Genomic DNA, 20,515 nt, shown 5'->3' on the forward strand with positions numbered 1-20,515 from the left:
TGAGGTAAGGAACACATTCTAGGTCATAGAGACCACTAGAGAATCAGGACTTGACAACAGGCATTTTAACTCCAGGATCCTTTCCATGCCCCATGCTCCCTTCAACACCTTAACTCCAGCATGTTCCTCCTCAGGAATCATTTGTGCTCAGTGTAAATCTATGAGGTGGGTGGCATAGACTGTGAGCCACATTTCACAGCTGAGAATGCCAGGGACCCTTTCCAGAAGTCACTATATAGTGGCTGTACCAGGACAAGACCATCTCCAGCCCCAAAATCCCAACCAAAGCCCTTTCCTAAACCCAGAATGGACAAACAATAATGAAACAATATATAATCAATGATTAAAAAAAGAAATTCATGAGCACAAAAGAAATAGGGGAAGCATCTTCAAAAAGACTACACAGAATTCATCCATGCAGTTAAAATGTATGGAACAGTGTGGATTTTATGGTATGTGAATTAAATTTCAATAAAGCCAACATTAAAAAAAAATAAAAATAAAAGGGGGAGCCACTTCAGCAGCCTGGGTTCAGTTCCCAGGCACGGACCTACACCACTCATCAGTAGCCATGCTGTGGCAGTGACTCATATACAAAGCAGAGGAAGAGTGGCACAGATGTTAGCTCAGGGTGAATCTTCCTCAGCAAAAAGAAAAAAGAACTCGAAATCCTCAGTCTGTAATGTCAGATTTGGACAAAGAATTTTATTAAGAAATCTAATCAACTGCTCGTTTTATCCTCAATTTTTTTCTGTGTAGTTTACAAAGAATAAGGAAATCTTAGAGCTATAGGAATGTTAGGTGTCAACACATATCTCATTTTACAGATGGGAAAACCAGGGCCAGAACTAGGAAGTGAGCCACGTGATCTGCTGGGCCTAGAATTCTATGGTTCCTCTCAGTACATGGCTGCTTATCAGTGTTACGGTTGAGATTGAGAGTTGGGCTGGGAGAGAATGAAGGAGGAGCTGCCTGTGGTTTCAGGGCAAGAAATCAGGGCTAGGATTTAGGAAAGGGACATAAAATGTTCACACCAGGGTGGGGTCCCTTGTCAGCTCTAAATGCAAAAGGAAAGAACATCAACAAGAAGGCAGTGATCCCTTCCCCTGTGTTGATGAAGTAGGAGGTTAACAAGTCAGTTGTTCAAATTGAACAACTGTTCAATTTGTTCAACACGTCAGTTGAACAAATCCCTGTTCAAGAAAAGGCCCAACCTTAGCACTGGTCAGGATATCCACCCAAAAAGGGCCCCGCAGTTCTTCTGATCATAGCTGTGAAGGTTGACCTTCTATAGGAGTATGAAAGCGCCGCCTACAAGTACCCACATCACCCAGGCCCTTCACTGTCACCTAGCACCTCAACTGCTTAAACTGGACCATAAGCAGAGACCCAACGCCAAGCCAGGAAAGAAGCTGGGGCTGCCCAGGACGCCTCCTTCCACCCCACCCGAGGCCGCCTGTCCTTCTGCCAGGGTTATTTGTCACTACCTGGGGGTAGAATGAGAAGGTTCATCTGAAGGTGACCCCACTGAGTGGGTCTTCGTCCTGCCTGCCCACGTTGGGCCACAAAGAGGAAGTTGCCTACTGTACCATCATGGGAAAGGCCAGGCTGGGACAGCTGCTCCCAGAAGACCTGCTGTGGGACTGCCTCCACCCAGGCCAACACAGGGGCAAACCAAGCCCTGGAGAGCTGGCGGAGCCCTCAGGACCACGTGCAGGGACATGTGACAAGATCTGCCGTCACCGGGGAGGCCACATCCTGGTCCCAAATCCATGGCTCACACTGCCAAGCTGGAATAGGCAAAAGTTAAAGAATATGCCCCAAACTGGGTTAAATGTACCCCACGGCAACTTTTCAGAGCATACAAATTCCCTGAGGGGGTTGGATGGGGATTTTCTGTAGCAAAAAGAGTCCCCATGGTCCCAAATACTTTTCTTCCGCTCTTCTGGAACCTCAGATCCTCTTGATTGTTCTTTCCAGCCCAGACCCAGAAAAGCCTGGGGTGGGGAGAGGAGGATGGCCAGGTCAGGGGCAGCTGAGGTTTTGCAGATTTCCCGGAGGCAGCACGAGGCATGGGGGGTGGGAGGATGGTAAGACCTGCGGGGAGGGGCTGGTCAGGCCGATGTCAGAGGCAGAAGCATTCCAGCAGCTCATGGCCCCCTCCACACCTCCCTCATCACAGACAGCACCCCTTTATGCCCTTCCCCTCTGGGGTGCCCCCTGATGAGTAGAGCCAGACAATCAGGACCACAGGTGAAAACATCTCCTTGTGGCCCCTGAAATGCCCCAGGGGTCAAAGAGATGCGCCTAGAGTTCTCTGGGGGCTGGAAGAGCCTCTTCTTGACTTAAACATTTCCCTGCCCTTTATTTTCCCAACCACAGAATATCCTCCTGGGGCCACCTGCAGCCCAGTTGATGAGGATTTTAGGCTGGTTACTTTTAAAACTGCAGGTGAGAAGCAGGCTCAGAGGACTGGAATTTGCTTGCTCTTTGAGAAATATTTGCATTTGTGAAGGAAGGGGGACTGACCTTGTAGGGACCTGAAATTGGCCACCCCAGGATATGTCTCTTTGGCATCGGGATTGCTTGGGGCTGATTGCTTTTGATAAACTGGGACAGGGAGGGAGGCTCTGGGGAATGGAACTTGCCCTTGTTGGGACACATTTACATTTGTAAGGTAAATCTCTATCTGTAAAAGGTGCCTCCCTCTCTGTACCAGGAAGAAGAGAGATGACCTTGTCCCTAGAAACTCTTAATGGGGAAGGCAAGAATTTAAGTTGGCTGCTGTCTGGCAATCTCATGTAACTGATTTAGGGTGGTGGCTTCTGACCTTTACTTAATCCGATTTGATTCTTGTCTAAAAGGCATGGGATCACCCAATGACCAGACCCCACCTGCACTGATACCATTTTAACTCTTTTTCATGTTCTTTCCTTTGTCTTGTAAAGAGATGACTCACATACCTATGCCTTATAAAAGTAGCCCTAACCCTCAACTCGGGGCAGCAGCAGCTCCTCCTGCCCGTGGGCCCTGTCCCCACGCAGCAGCTCTGACTGCCCATGGGTCCTGTCCCCATGCTATTCCACACTATTCTCTAAATAAAAGAGCACTACAGCCAGACCTTGAGAGTCCAAGAAATCTTTCTTTCGACTCCTCGGCTCACTGACCCCGCACCACAGTGTCCTCTGAAGTTACTTCTATTCAGGTGCCACATCCCCAGGAAGGCAGGGCATTAGGTTGTTAATCTTCACATAGGCAGCACCAGCACAGAGTCCCTCACAGAACAGGTGCTCCATAATACCTATTCCAAGATGAATGGCTGTGGCTGCAGAGAAGGATGACAATCTGCAAATACTACATGCTGGGGCCAGCGGTCACGGGCATTGTGATCCTCCTCTGAGGACCAGAGATCAGTTCCTCTATTTTAAGTGATAATTCCAAATTGTTGGCACTCTCTGGCCCAAACACCCTGCCAGCTGCCATCTGAGAAGGGGACAGAAGTGGCAAAGACTTTAAAATAACAGAATCAACTTCTCACAGCACTAAGAAAATCCTCTCAACCTTCCTCTTTGGGCCTGGCCTCAGCATCTCGTGGTTACAGGTGTACAGGAGGCAGGTGACATAAAGCTGTGATCACTGCAGAAAAGTGAGACAGCGGAGAACAAAGTAGGCCTAGCATGACACTGGGACACCTTTTCATTGTAGAACACTTCAAACATACCCAAGAGGAGAGAGAAGGGTAAAATGAAGCCCCATGAATCCACTCCCATTGTCAACAATTCTGACCAAACTTGTTTCATCTATACCCCCATCTCTTTCCCCACCCCACAGAATATTTTGAAGCAAATCCCAGACATAGTATCTTTTCAACCATTCTGTGATGACACCCATGCGGCTCAACAACTCCACAGGGGACAATCCACAGTGCTCATGGCTAACACATCTCCAATATAGCTCGCTGCTTCTGAGACAAGGGTGTGATTCCTAGCCCCATGCAGTCCTAGGGAAGTGCGGGCATACTCAGAGGGAGGCGAGAATGTCAACCAGGAAGAGCAGCCCCACCTCAGCCTCCAGCTGGTTGGGTTGCCTGGAGTCAAGGCTTCCTGTCTGTGGGAGTCTGCTGTCTCCACTTATAAAAGTGAGATAATGAGGCCCATCTAGCAACAGCCTCGGGGCATGGCTGGCTACACTGATAAAAGCCATGGACTGCTGGGCCAACATAAAGGGAGCCACTAGAGGGTATCATGCCCTCTGACCTTTCCACACTTGTTCTGCATGCCTCGAGGGTCCTGGGAAGATGCTGAAACCTTCCATGTGAGCCCTGAACTCCTCAGAGCCAGATCCTGTCACAGCAGCCCCAATGGTTTTTGACTTCACTGTGCTTTTCAGACTCCACATCTCTTCTCATCCAACTCCTTCCACTGGGAAGCCCCCTCTCTATTTAGCTAATTCGCCTCATCCTTCAAAGCACTGTGCCATAATCTCTCCCTTCTTTACACAACCAAGTCACACTGCCTTTTGCCACTGAACTTCTAGAAGCTCCCATTTAGATCTTGTATAATTTTTAAATGTTGTATAAATCTTGTATAATTTAAATCTTATTCAATTTAAATCTTGCATAATAAGAAGAGCTTGTCTCCCCAGTTAGATAGCAAACTCTCCCCAAGTGAGGACCATGTCTCATATTCATTGTAGCTCTCAGTACCTACATGGAGAAGACCCTTAATCATCATTTGCTGATTTAATCTTCCTGAGAGCATTGTGGACCACTCACAAGACTGCTTCTCAGGGCCAGGGAATATCTCTTGGCCAGGAGGCTGGCAAGACCAGTGGCTCTGAAACCAGGCCCTCTGCCCCATGTAGGGAGGAAGACTTTTCCTCTACTGAAATGGGGGTTCGTCTGGCTGGAGAACGAATTAAATTCACATGAGACAGAATAGCAAGAGAAAATTAAACAAAGCTTTATGAGGAACCATGGCCCGGGGCCTTTCTTCCCGAAGGAAGAAAGGGCACCGAAGAAGTGGGGTGCACAGAGTGGTTATATACCCCCAAACAGGATGTTTCACATATGATTGAAATGTCCCTCCCACAATAGTCACAAGATTGCCCTGTTGGCATAGCGCTTGATGGCCACAGCAGGTAGTGGTCTGCTATCTCAGTGGGCGTAGCAGGAAGCAAGTCTATTGTCTCGAGCTGGGTGGTCACAGGTGAGCACAGCAATCAGTTCCTAGCCCAAGGAAAGATGCTTAATCCTTAAAGAAATGCCAATGTTGGGAGGGGGAGGGGAGTCAGTTACAGGAGGTTACCAGAGAAGCACAATAAACAAATGCAGATTTAAGTCCTTGCCTTTGGCATTGATTAGGAGTTTCTAGAGAGAAGGTCATGTTCTTTCTTCTGATACAGAGAGGGAGATATCTTTACAGATGGAGAGTTCCTTTACAATGTAAATGTCTCTTACCATGGGTAAGCAAGTTCTACTTTTCAGTTGCTTTCCTGTCTGCAAAGTAATGAGCCACAAATAATCATGCCAAAGAGACATATGTTGGGGTGGCCAGTTCCAGACCCCTGCACCCCAAATCACCTGGGAGCCTCAGTCCTGCCCCAAATCTACTGAACGAGAATCCATGGGCAAGAGCACCTGAAACTCCCCTGACAATTCTCTGATGCAGTGACTGGGAGACAGTGGTTTAAATTTTCCAAGTTCCCTTCTGCATATAAGATGCTATGATTCTGAAGAAGTCTCTGTTGAACAACTGAGAAAGTAATTCAATCTTCTCATCCAGGTCTGCAGGAGGAAAACACTCACTTTTTATCGTTCCTTCAGATTTTCTCTTTTCATTCATTCCATGCATTTATTGGATACCTATTATGTGAAAGGTTCTGCCTCAAATGCTCTGAGGAATAGAATGCCTTGCCACAGAAAGTGTATGGGGAGACCAGATTACGGGCATGAGGAAATACTCAAGAGAGGAGATGAGAAATGCCTTAAAATCCCTCCTTTCTCTCCCTCCACTTTGCCTCGTGGGCAAAAGGTAAAGTTAGAGAAAGACCAAACAAAATTCCCCCCACCTCTACAAGCCCTGGTGGGACCCCGAGTGGTGGCCTCGTGGGCCCAGAGACACAAATGGCTACAGTGGTTTGCTGTCTACCTCTCCAGTAGCCATTCCCCCTTCTCCACCCCTGCTCCAAGGATGTGACACAGGCCTGGCCAATCACAGCACGGCTTCCCCCTCGCTGCAGAGACTGGTTCAGGAAAGGGCATGTGTCCTAAGCTAGCCCAATCAGACTAAGTGACTCTCAGGACTTTTGTGGGAGCTACTGGGAGAAATTCTGGCTCTCTCTTGTTGGAGGAAATGGGAGGATGAGAAGCTGGAGCTGCTGAAGCCACTGAAGTCATTGCGCCACCTAGAGGAGAGGGCCTGGGGCTGCCAGGGACCATCCCAGGGAGACCCCTAAAACAAAGCCAACGGGGCAGAGTGGAGAGAAACCATGTTCTAATATATCATCACTTGGGCCCTCAATCCAGCCATGCCTGCAGCCAGAACCATTCCTGTACTTTTCGGTTACATGAGCCAATAAATTCCTTTTTTCACTTTAGCCAATATGCTTAATTGAGACAGATTTCTGTTACTTGCAGAGAAAGTCATAGCTGATTCATGTCAACACCAGGACCATAATGCATTACTATGTAGTTGAAACACGCTTTGAGAGGCTTTCACATGTTATCCCATGTGACCCTCACAATGACCCTAAGAGGCAATGTGACAGCATGGGAAGCAGAAAATCCTTACTAAAGGTCAGGAAACAATATGTTCTAGGCTCTTGCTACTCAAAGTATGCTCCGAGGACCAGAAGCATCAGCATCTCCTGGGAGCTTGTTAGAAATGCAGAATCACAGCCCTGCCCCAGGCGTACTGAAGCAGAAAGTTTCACGAGATCCACAGGTGACTTGTATGCACGTTAAAGTCTGAGAAGCTCTGTTAGAATACTATCTCTGTTGCTTACTGATTGGGTGACCATAAGCTAATTACCTGATTTCTCTCTGCTTTTTCATGTGGACAATAGAGATCATAATAAAACAATATACAGATGCAGATATAGTGCAAAACCAAAACAGTCCTAAGTTTTAATCACAGCTCTTCCAGTAACTACGATCTTGGGCAAGTTACTAAACTTCTATTAGCCTCAGTTTCCTCATCTGTAAAACTGAGATAATAGTATCTGTCTGATAGAACTGATCTGAGGATTACCGTAGACAGTGTATGTCAAGTGCTTGGCACATTACTTGACCCAGAGTATCAGGATTCAATTAAAGGTACACATTCCTGTTATTATTGTCATACTGTTATAATTACTGTTACTAACCATGATAAAAAATGCTTAAATTAAAACTAAACATCTTCAGGTATAGTCCTTTACCCATCTGGAAACTGAGGGTCACAGAGATTAAGCAACTTGTACAAGCTCATCAAAGCAGGAAGGAGTAGAGTCTAGCTTGGCACCATCACCTTCCAATCTGGTATAGGTCACATGGTCGTTGATGGTTCTATGTTGACCTGTTCTTCCTCCCACCAGACTGTGGGCTCCTCCACAAGTTTGCTACCTCCATATCCGTGGGGCCTGGCCCAGTTCCTGCCCACAGTGGGCACTCCATGAGCATTTGCTGAATGTAAACCTTGACCACCTGACCTCTTTAACCTGTAGTTTTCGCACCACTCCAGACTATCTCCCTTGGTAAGGTACTACAGCGCCTTGGTACTTTAATTGAAGAAGCTAAGTACTGCTGCTAATCCTAATTAGAAACTTATGACAACATCTCATTTGGAGACCAAAGCTCCACTGGGAATCAAGTGCAGCAATTCGATTCTAGCCCCCAGGGGAGAATCTAAGAGAACAAGAACTTGGGCTGGGTACAGGATGGGGTGGGATCTTTTACTTGTCGGAGAAAAGCAACATGCTGTCATTAGTCAGAAAAAAGTGCCAGGTTCTGCCTGAAGCAGAACTGTTGGCGCAGGAACTTTGGAAGCAACAATGCGAGCAAAGCAGAATCAGGACTTTGGCAACCGGTTGACATGTGCCGATCTACATATGGAGACTTGTCAGAAGGCTAGTCCTAGCTAGAAACAACCTCTGAGCCTTTGTCTTCTGACTTCAACCTTGAAGGCAGATCAAGGGCTGTGGATCTCGAACAAAACGGACCCTAAGTAAATGTGGAATGAGCTGAAGTGAACTGGAAAATCTCTACTAAATAGGATAGTAGAAAGCACAAAAGAAGCTAGATTTAAACACAAATATAGCATTAATTACAATAAATCCAAATGGACTAAGTGCTCCAGTTAAGAGAACACGTGCAAATCAGTAGGAAGACACAATCCAAAAGAGCAGCATGGGCAAACCGCTTGAAAGGAAATTTCCCGCCAGAGAAGATCTAGACGGAAGAACCAATAAACAATCCAAAAAGTGCTCAACCTCAGTTAGTAATTAGCACAATAAAAAATAAAACCAGGATAAACTATTATACTCTCCCCAGACAGGCAAAAATTAAAAAGTTGGACAAGACAAAGTGTGAGCGAGAAGGTGGACCATTGAAAACTCTCAAACACTACTAGTAGGAGTGTAAATGTGGGACAACTAATTCTGAAAAGAGCTTGCCAGTATGTAATAAAGTTGAGGATAAGCATGCATTCTGGTCCAGCAATTGCCCCCCTAGTTATGTACGTACTCCCACCTATATGCTGATGTACGTGTGTAGCAAGATAACGTTTGAGAATATTCATAGTAGCATTGTCCCTAATACCTTAAAACCGGAAACAACCCCAATGTCCATTAACAGTGGAATGGACAAATAAATTTATAGTCATACAATGGAAATTTATATAACAATTAAAAAAATAGACACACCCAACAACATGGATGGCACAATGTTGCATGAAAGAAGCAAGACATGAAAGAACACAGACAGTATGATTCCATTCATGTGAAGTTCACAAATGGGCAAAGCTAAAGTGTGACGTTAAGGGAGGCATCGAGGGGCGGTAGAACTGTAAGGGAATGACCGTCCTCAAAGTCAAGAGAGTGGAGAGGGAGGGGTTAAGCACGACGAGGGCCTCTCAGGCGCTGCTGGGTGCTGTCTGTGTCCTATTCCTTGACTTTGGTAGTGGTTTTATGAGATTTATGGGATTTCACCATTATTACTTTTTAAACTGTACGGTACATAATTAGCCACTTTTCTGTCTATATGTTATACTTCACAATAAAACAAAAAAGAGAAAAAGAAAAGAGAAATGTAGAACAAGCTAAAACAAAAACAAAAGCCCCGTTTGGAATTATCTGAATTCTGCCAGTGGCCAATTCAGTCAGGTGAAACTTAGAAGGACTTCTACGGGGCTGAAGACAGAAATACAGAGGCTGGAGGAGGGCGCGTGACAGACAAAGAAAAGATTACTGAAGACCTGTATGAGTAGAGAAGGAGGTTATATTCAGGGGTTTCTGCCTGGAACTCCCACCTCTGAAATGCAGCCACCTTTTCCTTCTTACTTCATCCTTCAAGACTTCCCCTGTATCCAGTCATCCTGTCTCTAGCACCCCTTTGGATTTTGTCCTTACCTCAATGAGCACTTTTCTTCCCATGTGATAATGGTTTGCCTTCCCATGTGATATCCTCAAAGCGAATCAGCAATTTTTTTATCTTTTCCTATCTGCTCCTTCCCACCAGCACTTAGGCCAATGCCTGACAAGCTGGTGCTTGTTGAATGACTGAATGAACGAGAGAATACTTTACCTTCAGCTGCAATTCCTTGTATCTCTTGGACATCCGAATGAGCAACTTCTCACCATTGATCATAGCAGATTTTTCCTGATAATACTGGACCATGGCCTGGGCAGCTTCTGTGTAAGCCATCTCTAAAAAGGCCTAGGAAAGAAAGGAAGGACGTACATTGGGCTTGACTCCATGCGCTTGACTTCAATAGTCTTTAACAAAATTCAGTACAAGGTATGACTCCATGTATATAAAGTTCAAGAAAAGGCAAAAGGAATCAACGGTGATAAAGTTAGAGGTGAACTGCTCCCTGGGGAGGGGGTGGGATATTGACTGACAAGGGCATGAAGAAACCTTCCGAGGTTCTGGAAATGTTCTATATCTTGACCTGCATCGTAATTACATAGGTGTACACATGTAGAAAATTAATGGAGTTGTACATTTAAGACTAGTGCACTTTAGACTGTATTTTATACCTCAATAAAAAGAAAAAATAATCAGTATAAGAAAGAGCTTTCTTTGATCCCATCCATTCAAAGAGGCCTATTTATTAACTTTACCAAAAGACCAAAAGAGCTCGTTATAAGATGGCCCCTCTCCTGATCCCCATGGTTACCAAGTATTCTTCTTAGTTATGTCTGTCCATCCTGGGCTACCTCATGCCATAGGAGTCCCTCTGGGATGGGAGGATCCACTAACCCACAGTTCCCCGAGAGGAAGAGGTTGGTAGGGGGGTGGAGAGTGAGTCTGCTGCATGAGTGAACTTGCTATTTGGTGGTGGCAATGGCAGGAGATAGAGACACAAGCCCTGGATATTTGAGCTCTCACTTTCTTTGCAAAGAAAGAAATACATTAAAAAACTCAGGGCTCCCTAGGCTTGAAGGAAGGCCATGTCTTTCTGAGTTAAAGAGAGAAGAAAACCCTCGGTTACATTTCCACAGCATTTTCCCTCTTTATTTAATGCTGTCATAAAACACTTACAAAGGAATCGGCTCTTCCATTCAACCGGTATCTGTAGACAGCTTCTAAGTAGACTGTTTTGACTGACCTGTCAGTTTACCCCAGTAGCTGCTGTGGCGGATTTATCGCTGTTGTTGTTTCTTAGATTTGTGTGGTTTGTACAATACTGAGGATGTACTCATCTGGTCCATCGATGTTGAAAAGGAAAAGTGGTCTGAGACAAGTGAGCCCTCCTTGTGAGCCCCTGTTCCCCCATTTCCTTGAACCAAATGGGCTAAACAATCTCCTTCTGCCTCCTTCCCTGACCTTTCTTTTTGAATTTCAGCTATGCTTTTCTCCATGCTGTCGCACTCTATTGGCAGAAGTGTGGGAGACTAAGAAGTCAAGATTCTTTAGAGTTTCATTTCAAATTCTGCCACTCAGCTATCTAAGTGCCTCTGTCTTGATGCAAACATTTTAGCACCTCTAGCTCTCACCAGTCAAACGGGAATAATATTAGTTCAGTTAATCTTACTGCATTAATGTTGCAAGCTGAATTTTGGACATTTACCCGAAACAGAATTCTGGGAAGTAGGAACAAAGAGCCTAAGTGAGTAGTGCAAGCCCAGGTTGATGGAGGAAGACCACTGAGGATCTGATGTGACTTTGAGTCTCCAAAGTTCATGCAGTAATTAAGAAAAGAATTTCTCCTATCCCTGTTCCTCTGATTCAGAAAGTAAAAATATTTGTTAAAAATAAAAGATAAAATTTGCTGATTTCTGACCACTCTCTGTATAAACTCCCACTTTGACTTTAGAAATGAAGGCAGACATATTAACCCCCAAGGACTCGGTCAATCCCCACGAGCTGAGGGTCTTAGTTCCTTAGACTAACCAGGCATCCATCCATTCCCACCTACTCTCCTGTTATGAGACCCGAGGGCCTCAGATGCTAACACCAAGGATCAGTGAAAATGGCTGTCCCCAGTCAGTACTTAGCTGGCTCCAAATCCACTCCCTCAGGTAGGAGAAGCTTAGAGGGTGAGATGGCAGCATTAGCTCAAGAGGTTAGCAACACAATGAAAAGACTCAAGTTCATAGATTTCTATTTGGGGGCCAGTTGGCTTTTCTATGTTAATGAGTTCCTTCATTCCATAGCACCTCCTAACCTCTAGGCAACCCGCAAAGACCTGTACCCATCACAAGAAGGGTAAGATGAAACAAGGGGAAACAACACCACCAACAACAAAAACCTCTGTGCAGTACCAACAAGAGGCCAACTCTCTATCACCTCTCCATGTTAAGAATAGCTTCTTTAAAAAAAAAAAAAATTATGTAGTTCCCCTCCACCAATGTGTGGTCTATCTGGTACATAAGACTGTGAAAGGGCCCAGACCTACCTGATTAGTAGACTTCATGAGGATGTAATTAGTGACCTTTCCAAAGGGCAGCCCCAGGTTAATGACGTCATTCTCAGTGCAGCTTCCTTCAGGGAGATTACAGATGTGTACCACGCGGCCAGCACCCATTTTCCGCTGTGCAAACTAATGGGAACAAAGAGCAGTGGCTGGTCTTCAAAAGACATTTCCGTCTTGCCCTCTATTTCAGATGTTCCTAATGGCTATTTTCCCCTAAACAATGGTTGCAAAACTGTAATTTACAAAATTAATGCAGAAAAAGAATCCATTCACAGACACATAAAAAATAGCAATTTTATGCCATTTCTTCACAAAAAAGATTCGCAACACTTTTAATGAGCAATCACATCCCCAGGGTACCAGTTGCTGGTGGGAGGTTGTGTATCTATAATGTTTTTAGAATATTCTTTAGTAATATTTCACAAAACTTAAGATATATATAGCCCATGATCCTGCAATCCTACTTTTGGAAATCTATCCTACAGAAATAAATGCACCAATATGTAAAGACATATGTACAAGGACATTTATTGCAGTAATTTGTGAGGTGGCAAAAAACTTTGGGAACAGCCTGTGTCCAAGAGTAGGAGAATGTTTGAGTAACTGATGGTTCAAACACACAATGGAAAACTACAAAGCCATTAAAAGGAGGAGGTAAATGAGCTGATAGAGACTAATTTTTAAGATAGATTAAGTAAAAAACAGGTTGTCAAGTAGCAAACACCATTTTTATAAAACGAAACAAAAACCAAAAACATACGAGAAAGAGGTAGATGAAACAAGTGTTGTAAAATTTTGATAATTTTTGGAAATGGGAGATGGGTATACAGGGATTAATTACACTAGTCTCTACTGTTCTGTATGTTCAAAATGTTCACAATGAAAATATTTTAAAGGATGTTAGCATAGAGAAAGGTGTGGGAGGATATATATGACCCCGTCAACACTGGTAATCTTCAAAGAGCAGAACTAGAAGGGAGCAAGGGGAGAGATGTTTAGCCTTTTCCTTATATATCATATTGTTTGACTTACAATGTTTAAAATCCCAATAAAGCAAAAAGAGCATGGAAAGAATCTGTGGGAACTTAATATATACTATACATAGATATTCAAGCAACAGTGTGTGGTTTAGCGCAGTGGCCTTCAGCACTTTGTTCGCCTTGGAATCCTTTCTTTCAAGCAAAACCTTCCTTACCAGCCCAAATAGGCGACAGATAAGAGGAGCTGCTCTGGACAAACCTCGGGTCCAGCACCCTGCCGCCACACGCCGCCCTGCAGTCCCAAAGGCACATCTAAGGATCACAGTTTGGAAGGCAAGACCCAGGCCTAATCAAAGCTCCTGGAGGGAGGAAGTGTGTCTGTTTGGTCTGTGCAAACCTTAATTAGCCTGGAGTCTCTAGGAGGCTCAAGAATTAGTAACCATAAGCGAACCCCATGTGGAAAAGAAGGATGCAATTTTCCAAACCCAAAACACGTTCTAATAGCATAGTCTACATTTGCATAATCATCATTTTCTAGGATAATATGAATGTCAACATCTAATTACATTTGATGCGGGTCCGACTCTGCTAAGGTAATACAGTGCGAAAGTCTGAGGTCTCATCCCTAACAAGGGCTAATACTTGGGTAATTTTACCATGAAAAGCCCTCATTTGTTGCATCTGGGCTGAGGACAATTAGAGTCTATTGGAATTTCTTTTTATGGTTCAGCTCTGAGCTGGAGAAAGCCAAGCGCCCCTTTTAGACCTCCCTGTCTGCAATGTCCAGAGGTCGAGCACTATCCTAAAGGGGAACAGGATTCCGTGTGTGGCCCAGCAGCTCCCAGAGCATCCCCATGCCTCCCTGGACTGCAAATGGATATCCCCGTAAGCTGGGAGACTTTGAGTCCAAGCCTGGCTAAAAAGGACTGAGCCCTTCCCCAGGACGGCAGAAGGAGGGCTGTTAGGACGCAGGATCTTTGCCTCTCACTGGGGTGAGCGGTCCATATAAAGATGCAGACCTGGCTGAGTTCTCAAGCAGGGCTAAGTGGCTGGTCCTCTGAGTTTATCGACAGGAGTCCTGAGGCTGGGCCTCCTCTAAGTGGGGCATGTTTCTGCCCCATGTGACTTTGCTGGGGTTGGCCTGGGCTGATGTGAGCTTGGACCACACAGCACACGCGCAAGGCAGTTCTGGGCCGCTCCTGCTCCTTGACTGTCCAGTTGCCTAGTGACCAGGCATGAGGGCCGGCGCCTCTCTCCTTGTCTCCTCCAGCCTGAAAGAACAACTCAAGGGGCTTTTATCTGAGTATGAGCACACCAGCTGCTGCTGGGCAGTGGAACAAGCCTGCCGAAGAATGAACACCCACCCTCACGGCGGCCCATCACCAAGGAACAGGACGAACTCATACTTCAGACGTCGTCAGCAAGGCACCAGAATGAACTGGTCTCAACTAAGGTTTTCACTCAAATTTAAAAAATACATCCCATGAGGGCTTTTTTCTCCCAAGATTTTAAATCAGAAATAGAAGTTGAATTTTACTGATTGAGTCCCTTGTTGTCACTTAATATCATATAATCACATAATCATGAGATTTTAAGATTGGCACCTGAGCTAACGTCTGTTGCCAAGATTTTCTTCTTCTTCTCCTCCTCCTCCTCCCCGTCCCCTCTCCCTTCCTCTCCCCCTCCCCCTCCTTCCTCTTCTTCCTCTTCTTCCTCTTCTTCTTCTTCTTCTCCCCAAAGCTCCCCAGTACATAGTTGTATACTCTAGTTGCAGGTCCTTCTAGTTGTGCTATATGGGATGCCGCCTCAGCGTGGCTTGATGAGCAATGTCAGGTCTGTACCCAGGATCCAAACCCTGGGCCAGCGAAGTGGAGCGTGCAAACTTAACCACTCAGCCTCAGGGCCGGCCCCCAGCGTGTCATTTTCTAAGTGAGCTATGAAATGAAAATCTTGCAAATCTAAAATCTTGAGAATCGCCGTGTTAATGCTTTGCTCTGTGTTGTGTCTGGCTTCAAACATTTTTATGTGTTATATTCTCTTGCAAATATTTGATTTAGGATGGTTCCATCTATGTTCTTTTCGGTCATTGATCTAAAATCTCTTTTTGTTAAACTCAGGTTCAAAATCATATTTGAGTCATAGAAGGTGTAGAGTTATATGTATGATCACTCTATTCTATCTATTCTTGAAACAGTTATACAAACATGGCTGTTATTTGCCTTAATGCTCTATGGGAGATCTGAATGACGGGGGAGAAAGGGAAGTAGGGAGGAAAGTGGGAACGTGAGAGGAAGGGAGGATGCGGTCTTTTGATGGCACCTCTAGAGTAATGTTTGTTTGCTGGGGCAGGGACAACCCTGCGTGCCTTTGAGCAGGCAGCATGATACTCTATGCTAATTCCCAACGGGGCTCTCTAAGTCCTTAATAGTCTTTGAAAGTGATAATATCTCAAGAGACACTATTATTATTATTATCATTATTATTATTATTATCGACACGTAAAATACCTGAGTTGAGATCATACTTTGAGTTTCTTTACTCTATCAATATAGTAACCCTGGTTGGATCTTAGGCTGATGAGAAAGTCTGGTTGGTGTGTGTCTGTGTTCTTGATTAATAACAATGGGTAACTAGTTAATTACTCACTAATGTAAGTACTTTGGCAGATACAGTACTTTTTCAAACATGGAATGCAGGACAGTGGCTGGTAGGAGTAAATAATTAAAAAGAGTTTTGGCTGTAAAAAGCTTGGGACTTCCTGATGTAATGGGAAGAAGGTAAGCCTGGAAGACAGAGGACCTGGATTCAGGTCCCAGCTCAGTCACTGATTAGGTGCATGACAGGGACAGACTAGTTTTCCTTTCTGGCCCTTAGTTTCCCCGTGTCTGGAATGAGGAGGGTAGACTATGCATCTACAGTCCTTTCTGGATGTGAAATATCCATGCATATGTGGCTCTAAGCTCTAAAATTCCACTCCTCACTCCCCCAGAAACCTTGCCAAGCTAAACCCTAAGTTCCAGGATAATGATAACTTTGCCCAACTGCGTTTGGCATAAACAGGAAACCCGTCTTTCCCACTCCCCGTCGCAGTGACTGTATTTGTCTCCCTCTCTCTGTGATCAGCTACCTCAGCGTGCACACGGTCACAGGCGTGTTCATCTTTCAGACATGCCTGTCTGTGTTGGTGGTGGTCTCATCTTTACAGGGCTGAAGATAAGCTCTAAGCAGTGAGCACGTTGTGACGAGCTCTGCAGCTCCCTGAATGGACTCTGCGTCCACAGTGCCTGGAAGAGCTGAGATGATGTAGTGAGATGAACTAAAGACACGGGGGCCTACTGCCTCTCTGAGGACAGACCCACATCAAGTGTGTGCCTTATAATCTCCAGGCGCCAGGGCCCCGGCAGTGTCAGCGTCAGACGCACCTGGATTTGTCTCTGCTCCCCAGAGACTAACAGTGGGCAAGTTAGTGAATTTCTCCAAGCCTGAGTTTGCTTGTCTATAAAACGGGGAAAATAAAAATTGATTCCACAGGACGGTTTAGGAGACAAAAATGTCACAAGGTATGTAAAGTGCCTTGGCACCACATGTGGCATCCAGCAGCCTCCTATAAATAAATATTTGTTTCTTCTTTCCTCCAACAGTTAAAGGATGTGCTATGATAATCCTAGACTGGTAAAAATAGGGGACTGCACTGCGAATATGTAAGAGAAAGTCTGCATTCTTAGGAAATTCATACTGATGTAGTTAGGGGTGAAGAGGTACGATGTCTCCAACAGTGTGGGAAAAAACATACATAGATGATTAGAAGACGGATGATATGATAGACGGAGATGGGTGGATAGAAGAGCAAAAAAGAGAGAGACAGAAACAGAGAGACACAGAGAGAGAATGATAAAGTAAATGGGCCCAAATAGAAAAAAGTAGTGAATCTGAACAAAAGGTCTACAGGAGTTCCTTATGCCTTTTTTGCAACTTTTCCATAAGTCTGAATTACATTAAAACTAAAAATTACCAAAACTAAATTTTTCTGATGTGCTCTGGGACAGAAGAGCAGATGGGTTTAGAGAGAACCGTAAGACCTTGGCAGCTCAGACTTGTGGTGTGAGGCGTTGATGGGCTTGGTTAACACCCCACCCTGCTCTGCCTGCTGAGCCCCTGGGAGGCCCACATGTGACAGGTACTTTTGAGACTTTCCAGCCCAGGGTTAAACCCCTAAGAGAGCTAAGGTGTCGGGGGTGTAACTGAAGTCCTAATTGCAGTCATGTGTCACTTACAAGGGGGACACGCTCTGAGAAACGCGTCATTAGGCAATTTTGTTGTTGTGCGAACATCACAGAGTGTACTTACATAAACCCAGATGGTGCAGCCTATACACACCTGGGCCATGTGGTACTAATCTCAAGGGACCACCATCATATATTCAGTCCATTTTTGACTGAAACATTGCTATGCAGTGCACGACTGTACTAACCTAAAGGGGCAGTCATCCTTTCCCAGCCTGGGGGACGCTTCAGTCCATCTGCAGGCCAGCACTGACCTAGAATGCCCCCACATGCCATCAGGGGCTTGGGCTGTACGTTTTCACACGTTGGCATCACTCATTTACAACCAGAGGCTGCTTCTAATGGTTCATGTGGCTGGGTCCCAGACCTCTCAGCTCACCCACAAATCTTTTATAGATGGGTAGAAATGTGAAAGGAGCAAATAGACTCGTGTAGGAAGAGTCTGATGCAGGTGGGAACAGTGTTCACAGGTGAGTTCAAAGAACAAGCCCATTTCAAATAACTCACAAGGTTGCAATAAAAATGTGGCTTAGGGCAACAGGCCTATGAGGTGAGAGTAGTCTCTCAAAGTGCTTTCTAGAGCTACAAGATAGAGACTCCATCTTCAATAAGACATTTCCGTGCTCCAGCCTGACCTCCTTTAGGTGTGACCCAATTTCATCTAGCACACAGTCTGCGGGCCTCTGCTGGGTTTGCACAGGGCAAATATTTATTCCTCACAGTGTTGATTTTGAACATATTAAGCAGATCGCAAATGGGTGTGGGTTCCATAGCTATGGATCTTGGCTTAACTTGGAGGATAGACACAGATGTCTTTATTGACACTTTCAAACATTTTATAAAGCATATTAGCTTTGACTTAGAGTAAATCTACTTTTATTGGTGCCCGACTTGCCTACGGGTCTGGGGTGGTTCACTTGCCGAGTAACTTCACTATCCCTGTAGACTTTAGAGTCAGGGAATCTTAAAACAGGGAGGTCATCTGGTTCATACCCATCACTGTGCATGCGGACGCTGACGCATGGGAGAAGGTAAGGAACTTAGTCTGTGGGCAATGAAGTAGTGGTAGATTTGTGATGACAACTCAGGCCTCACTGAAAAGTCCATCAATCTCAGACTTGATAAACTATGGTGGATGCAAACAATAGAGGGTGTTACAACATAAGACAGGGTTTTATGCCTGGATGGGGAAGATATCTAGAAACCAATTTTATCTTAAGTGAAAAGAACCAAGCTGCATAACAGATTATATGGCATTATCTCATTTTTGCAAAAAAACCCATAGTTTTTCTAATTAAATGTGCACACGTGCACTAGCTAGAGACAAATAGTTACAGCAAAAGACATTTACCTTCGGTTTCCTCTGCAGCGTTGGATTTTCTATTTTTTATATTTCTGTTACTGTTTGAATTTTTTACACCATGCTTGTACTACTTTTGCATGGAGAAAAAATACTTCAGATTCATAAAAAGAAAAGAAAAAAAACAGAAAACAAAACCCACCTAGATCTCCTGCTGCCCTGCTCTTTGCTCTTTGAAAATGCACAAGGTGGGCCCTGCAGCGGGGACAAGAGCAGGGCCAGAGCTGGAATGGTGGGGGAGGGGGTTTGCCACATCAGTTGCTACTCTTCAAGCTCTCTGGAAATCAGGAGACCAGAGTGCTCTGAGCAGGACTGAGGCCAGGGAGGACAGTTGCTCTAGAAACAGCCCACAATCTGAGGGGTGACGTATGACTTGACTTTAGGGACAACCTAAACCTCTGGCCTTCCACAACCATATACGTTTCCCTGTGCCTCCGTTTTCTTATTTATGCAAGTTTTCTGGTGTGCAGGGTCCTGGTGAAACAGAAACCATAGAAACGACATGCATCACCCCAGGCCAGGGAGGGCGGCACCAGCACTAAACAAACTCCAAGGTGGCTGTGAAAACTGCAAGGCTGTTTTACGGGGCCAGTCAGCAGGCAGGGTGCATCCTGGGCAGGCACAAGAAAACTATTTACAGCCTGAGAAGCCCCGATGGCCCCTTCCAGAAACTTGATTACTCTGTTTATGACGACTCAGGCAGCCAAGGACCAAGTGCCTCTGTTCTGTCAGATGGCAGAAGCTTCAATGAAAGTGAACACCTCTCTCCTGGGACCCTGTGGTGGGAGGAGAGGGGCTGGGGACAGACACAAATTACTCACCCACCAGCAAACACAGCATGCAACTGTCAGTTCAGTGTCCCATATCTGTCAACAATAACCATGGAAACGAAAGGCTCGCACTCCCACGGAATTGAGACAAGTGTAAGTTCAGCTAAGCCTGGGGCTGGTGGAGGTGGTAGATGGTTTCGCGGTGGTTTTAGGTTTTGTAGCAGTTCAGAGACCTTCTGAAGGCTCATTCCTGGAGCCAAGTGTCACTTTGTTCTCCGGCTTAAAAACAGAGCTTTAGAAGCAGCAAGTGCTCTCTGCTCCACAAACAATGGTGTTATTATAATGGTGGAGTTCTGGCTGGTTCTGGCTTTACTCAACAAGATGTGTTTCTGAAAAGATGGATGTAAGTGGAATCAGACAGAAAAAGCCCTGGCACAGGACCAGAAAACACTTCTGGAGGATGCATCAAAGCCTTCATGGGTTCTCTGGGGAGACTGGGAGGGGGTTAATGGAGAATTTTACCATCCTTATTAAAGATTTCTTTTCCATTTGAATTTTTGCAAAAAGCATAAATTATGCATGAAAAAACAATAAAAATGTGTATGTAAAAGTTGCTCACTTGGCCCTCATCTGAGCCTCGCAAAGTATCTTTTGATAACAGAGTAATCACTCCTTGATTTATTGGTTTATTTTTGAAGGTCATTATTTGTAGGCAGAAAAAAAATCAATAATTTCTCTGAGGGACTCCCCTGCTACTTAAAGGAGACTTGCAAAGTATCTTTCAGTCGCAGATTAATCAGCTCTTCAATTCTCAGCTTGTCTTCAAATGTCAATATTTTTGTATTTCAGGTTTTCCTAAAGAGAGACACACCTGCATTCAGGCAGCTGTGACTACAGGGTTTACTAGACAGATTCGTGGGTGAGGAACACTGATACTGAGACTTGCCCACAGTCACATGGCCAGCAGACAGAGCCAGCCTTGACAGGATAGGTTACCCCAAAACAG

At 45.0% G+C, this 20,515-nt stretch overlaps 1 protein-coding gene across 7 annotated transcripts in view; it reads right to left on the reverse strand.

Moving 5' to 3' along the window:
* Window positions 1–20,515, reverse strand: part of RBM20 (RNA binding motif protein 20) — a 189,328-nt gene that overhangs the window by 27,161 nt on the left and 141,652 nt on the right. For all 7 annotated transcript variants that reach the window (XM_023639475.2, XM_003363408.5, XM_023639481.2 and 4 more), the window contains exons 6-7: window positions 12,099–12,242; window positions 9,782–9,913 (exon numbers count right to left, since the gene is read on the reverse strand). In XM_023639475.2, coding sequence (XP_023495243.2) covers window positions 9,782–9,913; window positions 12,099–12,242 — 276 coding nt within the window. The remainder of the gene's footprint in view (window positions 1–9,781; window positions 9,914–12,098; window positions 12,243–20,515) is intronic.

The sequence above is a fragment of the Equus caballus genome, chromosome 1 (genome assembly GCF_041296265.1).
Source record: "Equus caballus isolate H_3958 breed thoroughbred chromosome 1, TB-T2T, whole genome shotgun sequence".
NCBI lineage: Eukaryota > Metazoa > Chordata > Mammalia > Perissodactyla > Equidae > Equus > Equus caballus.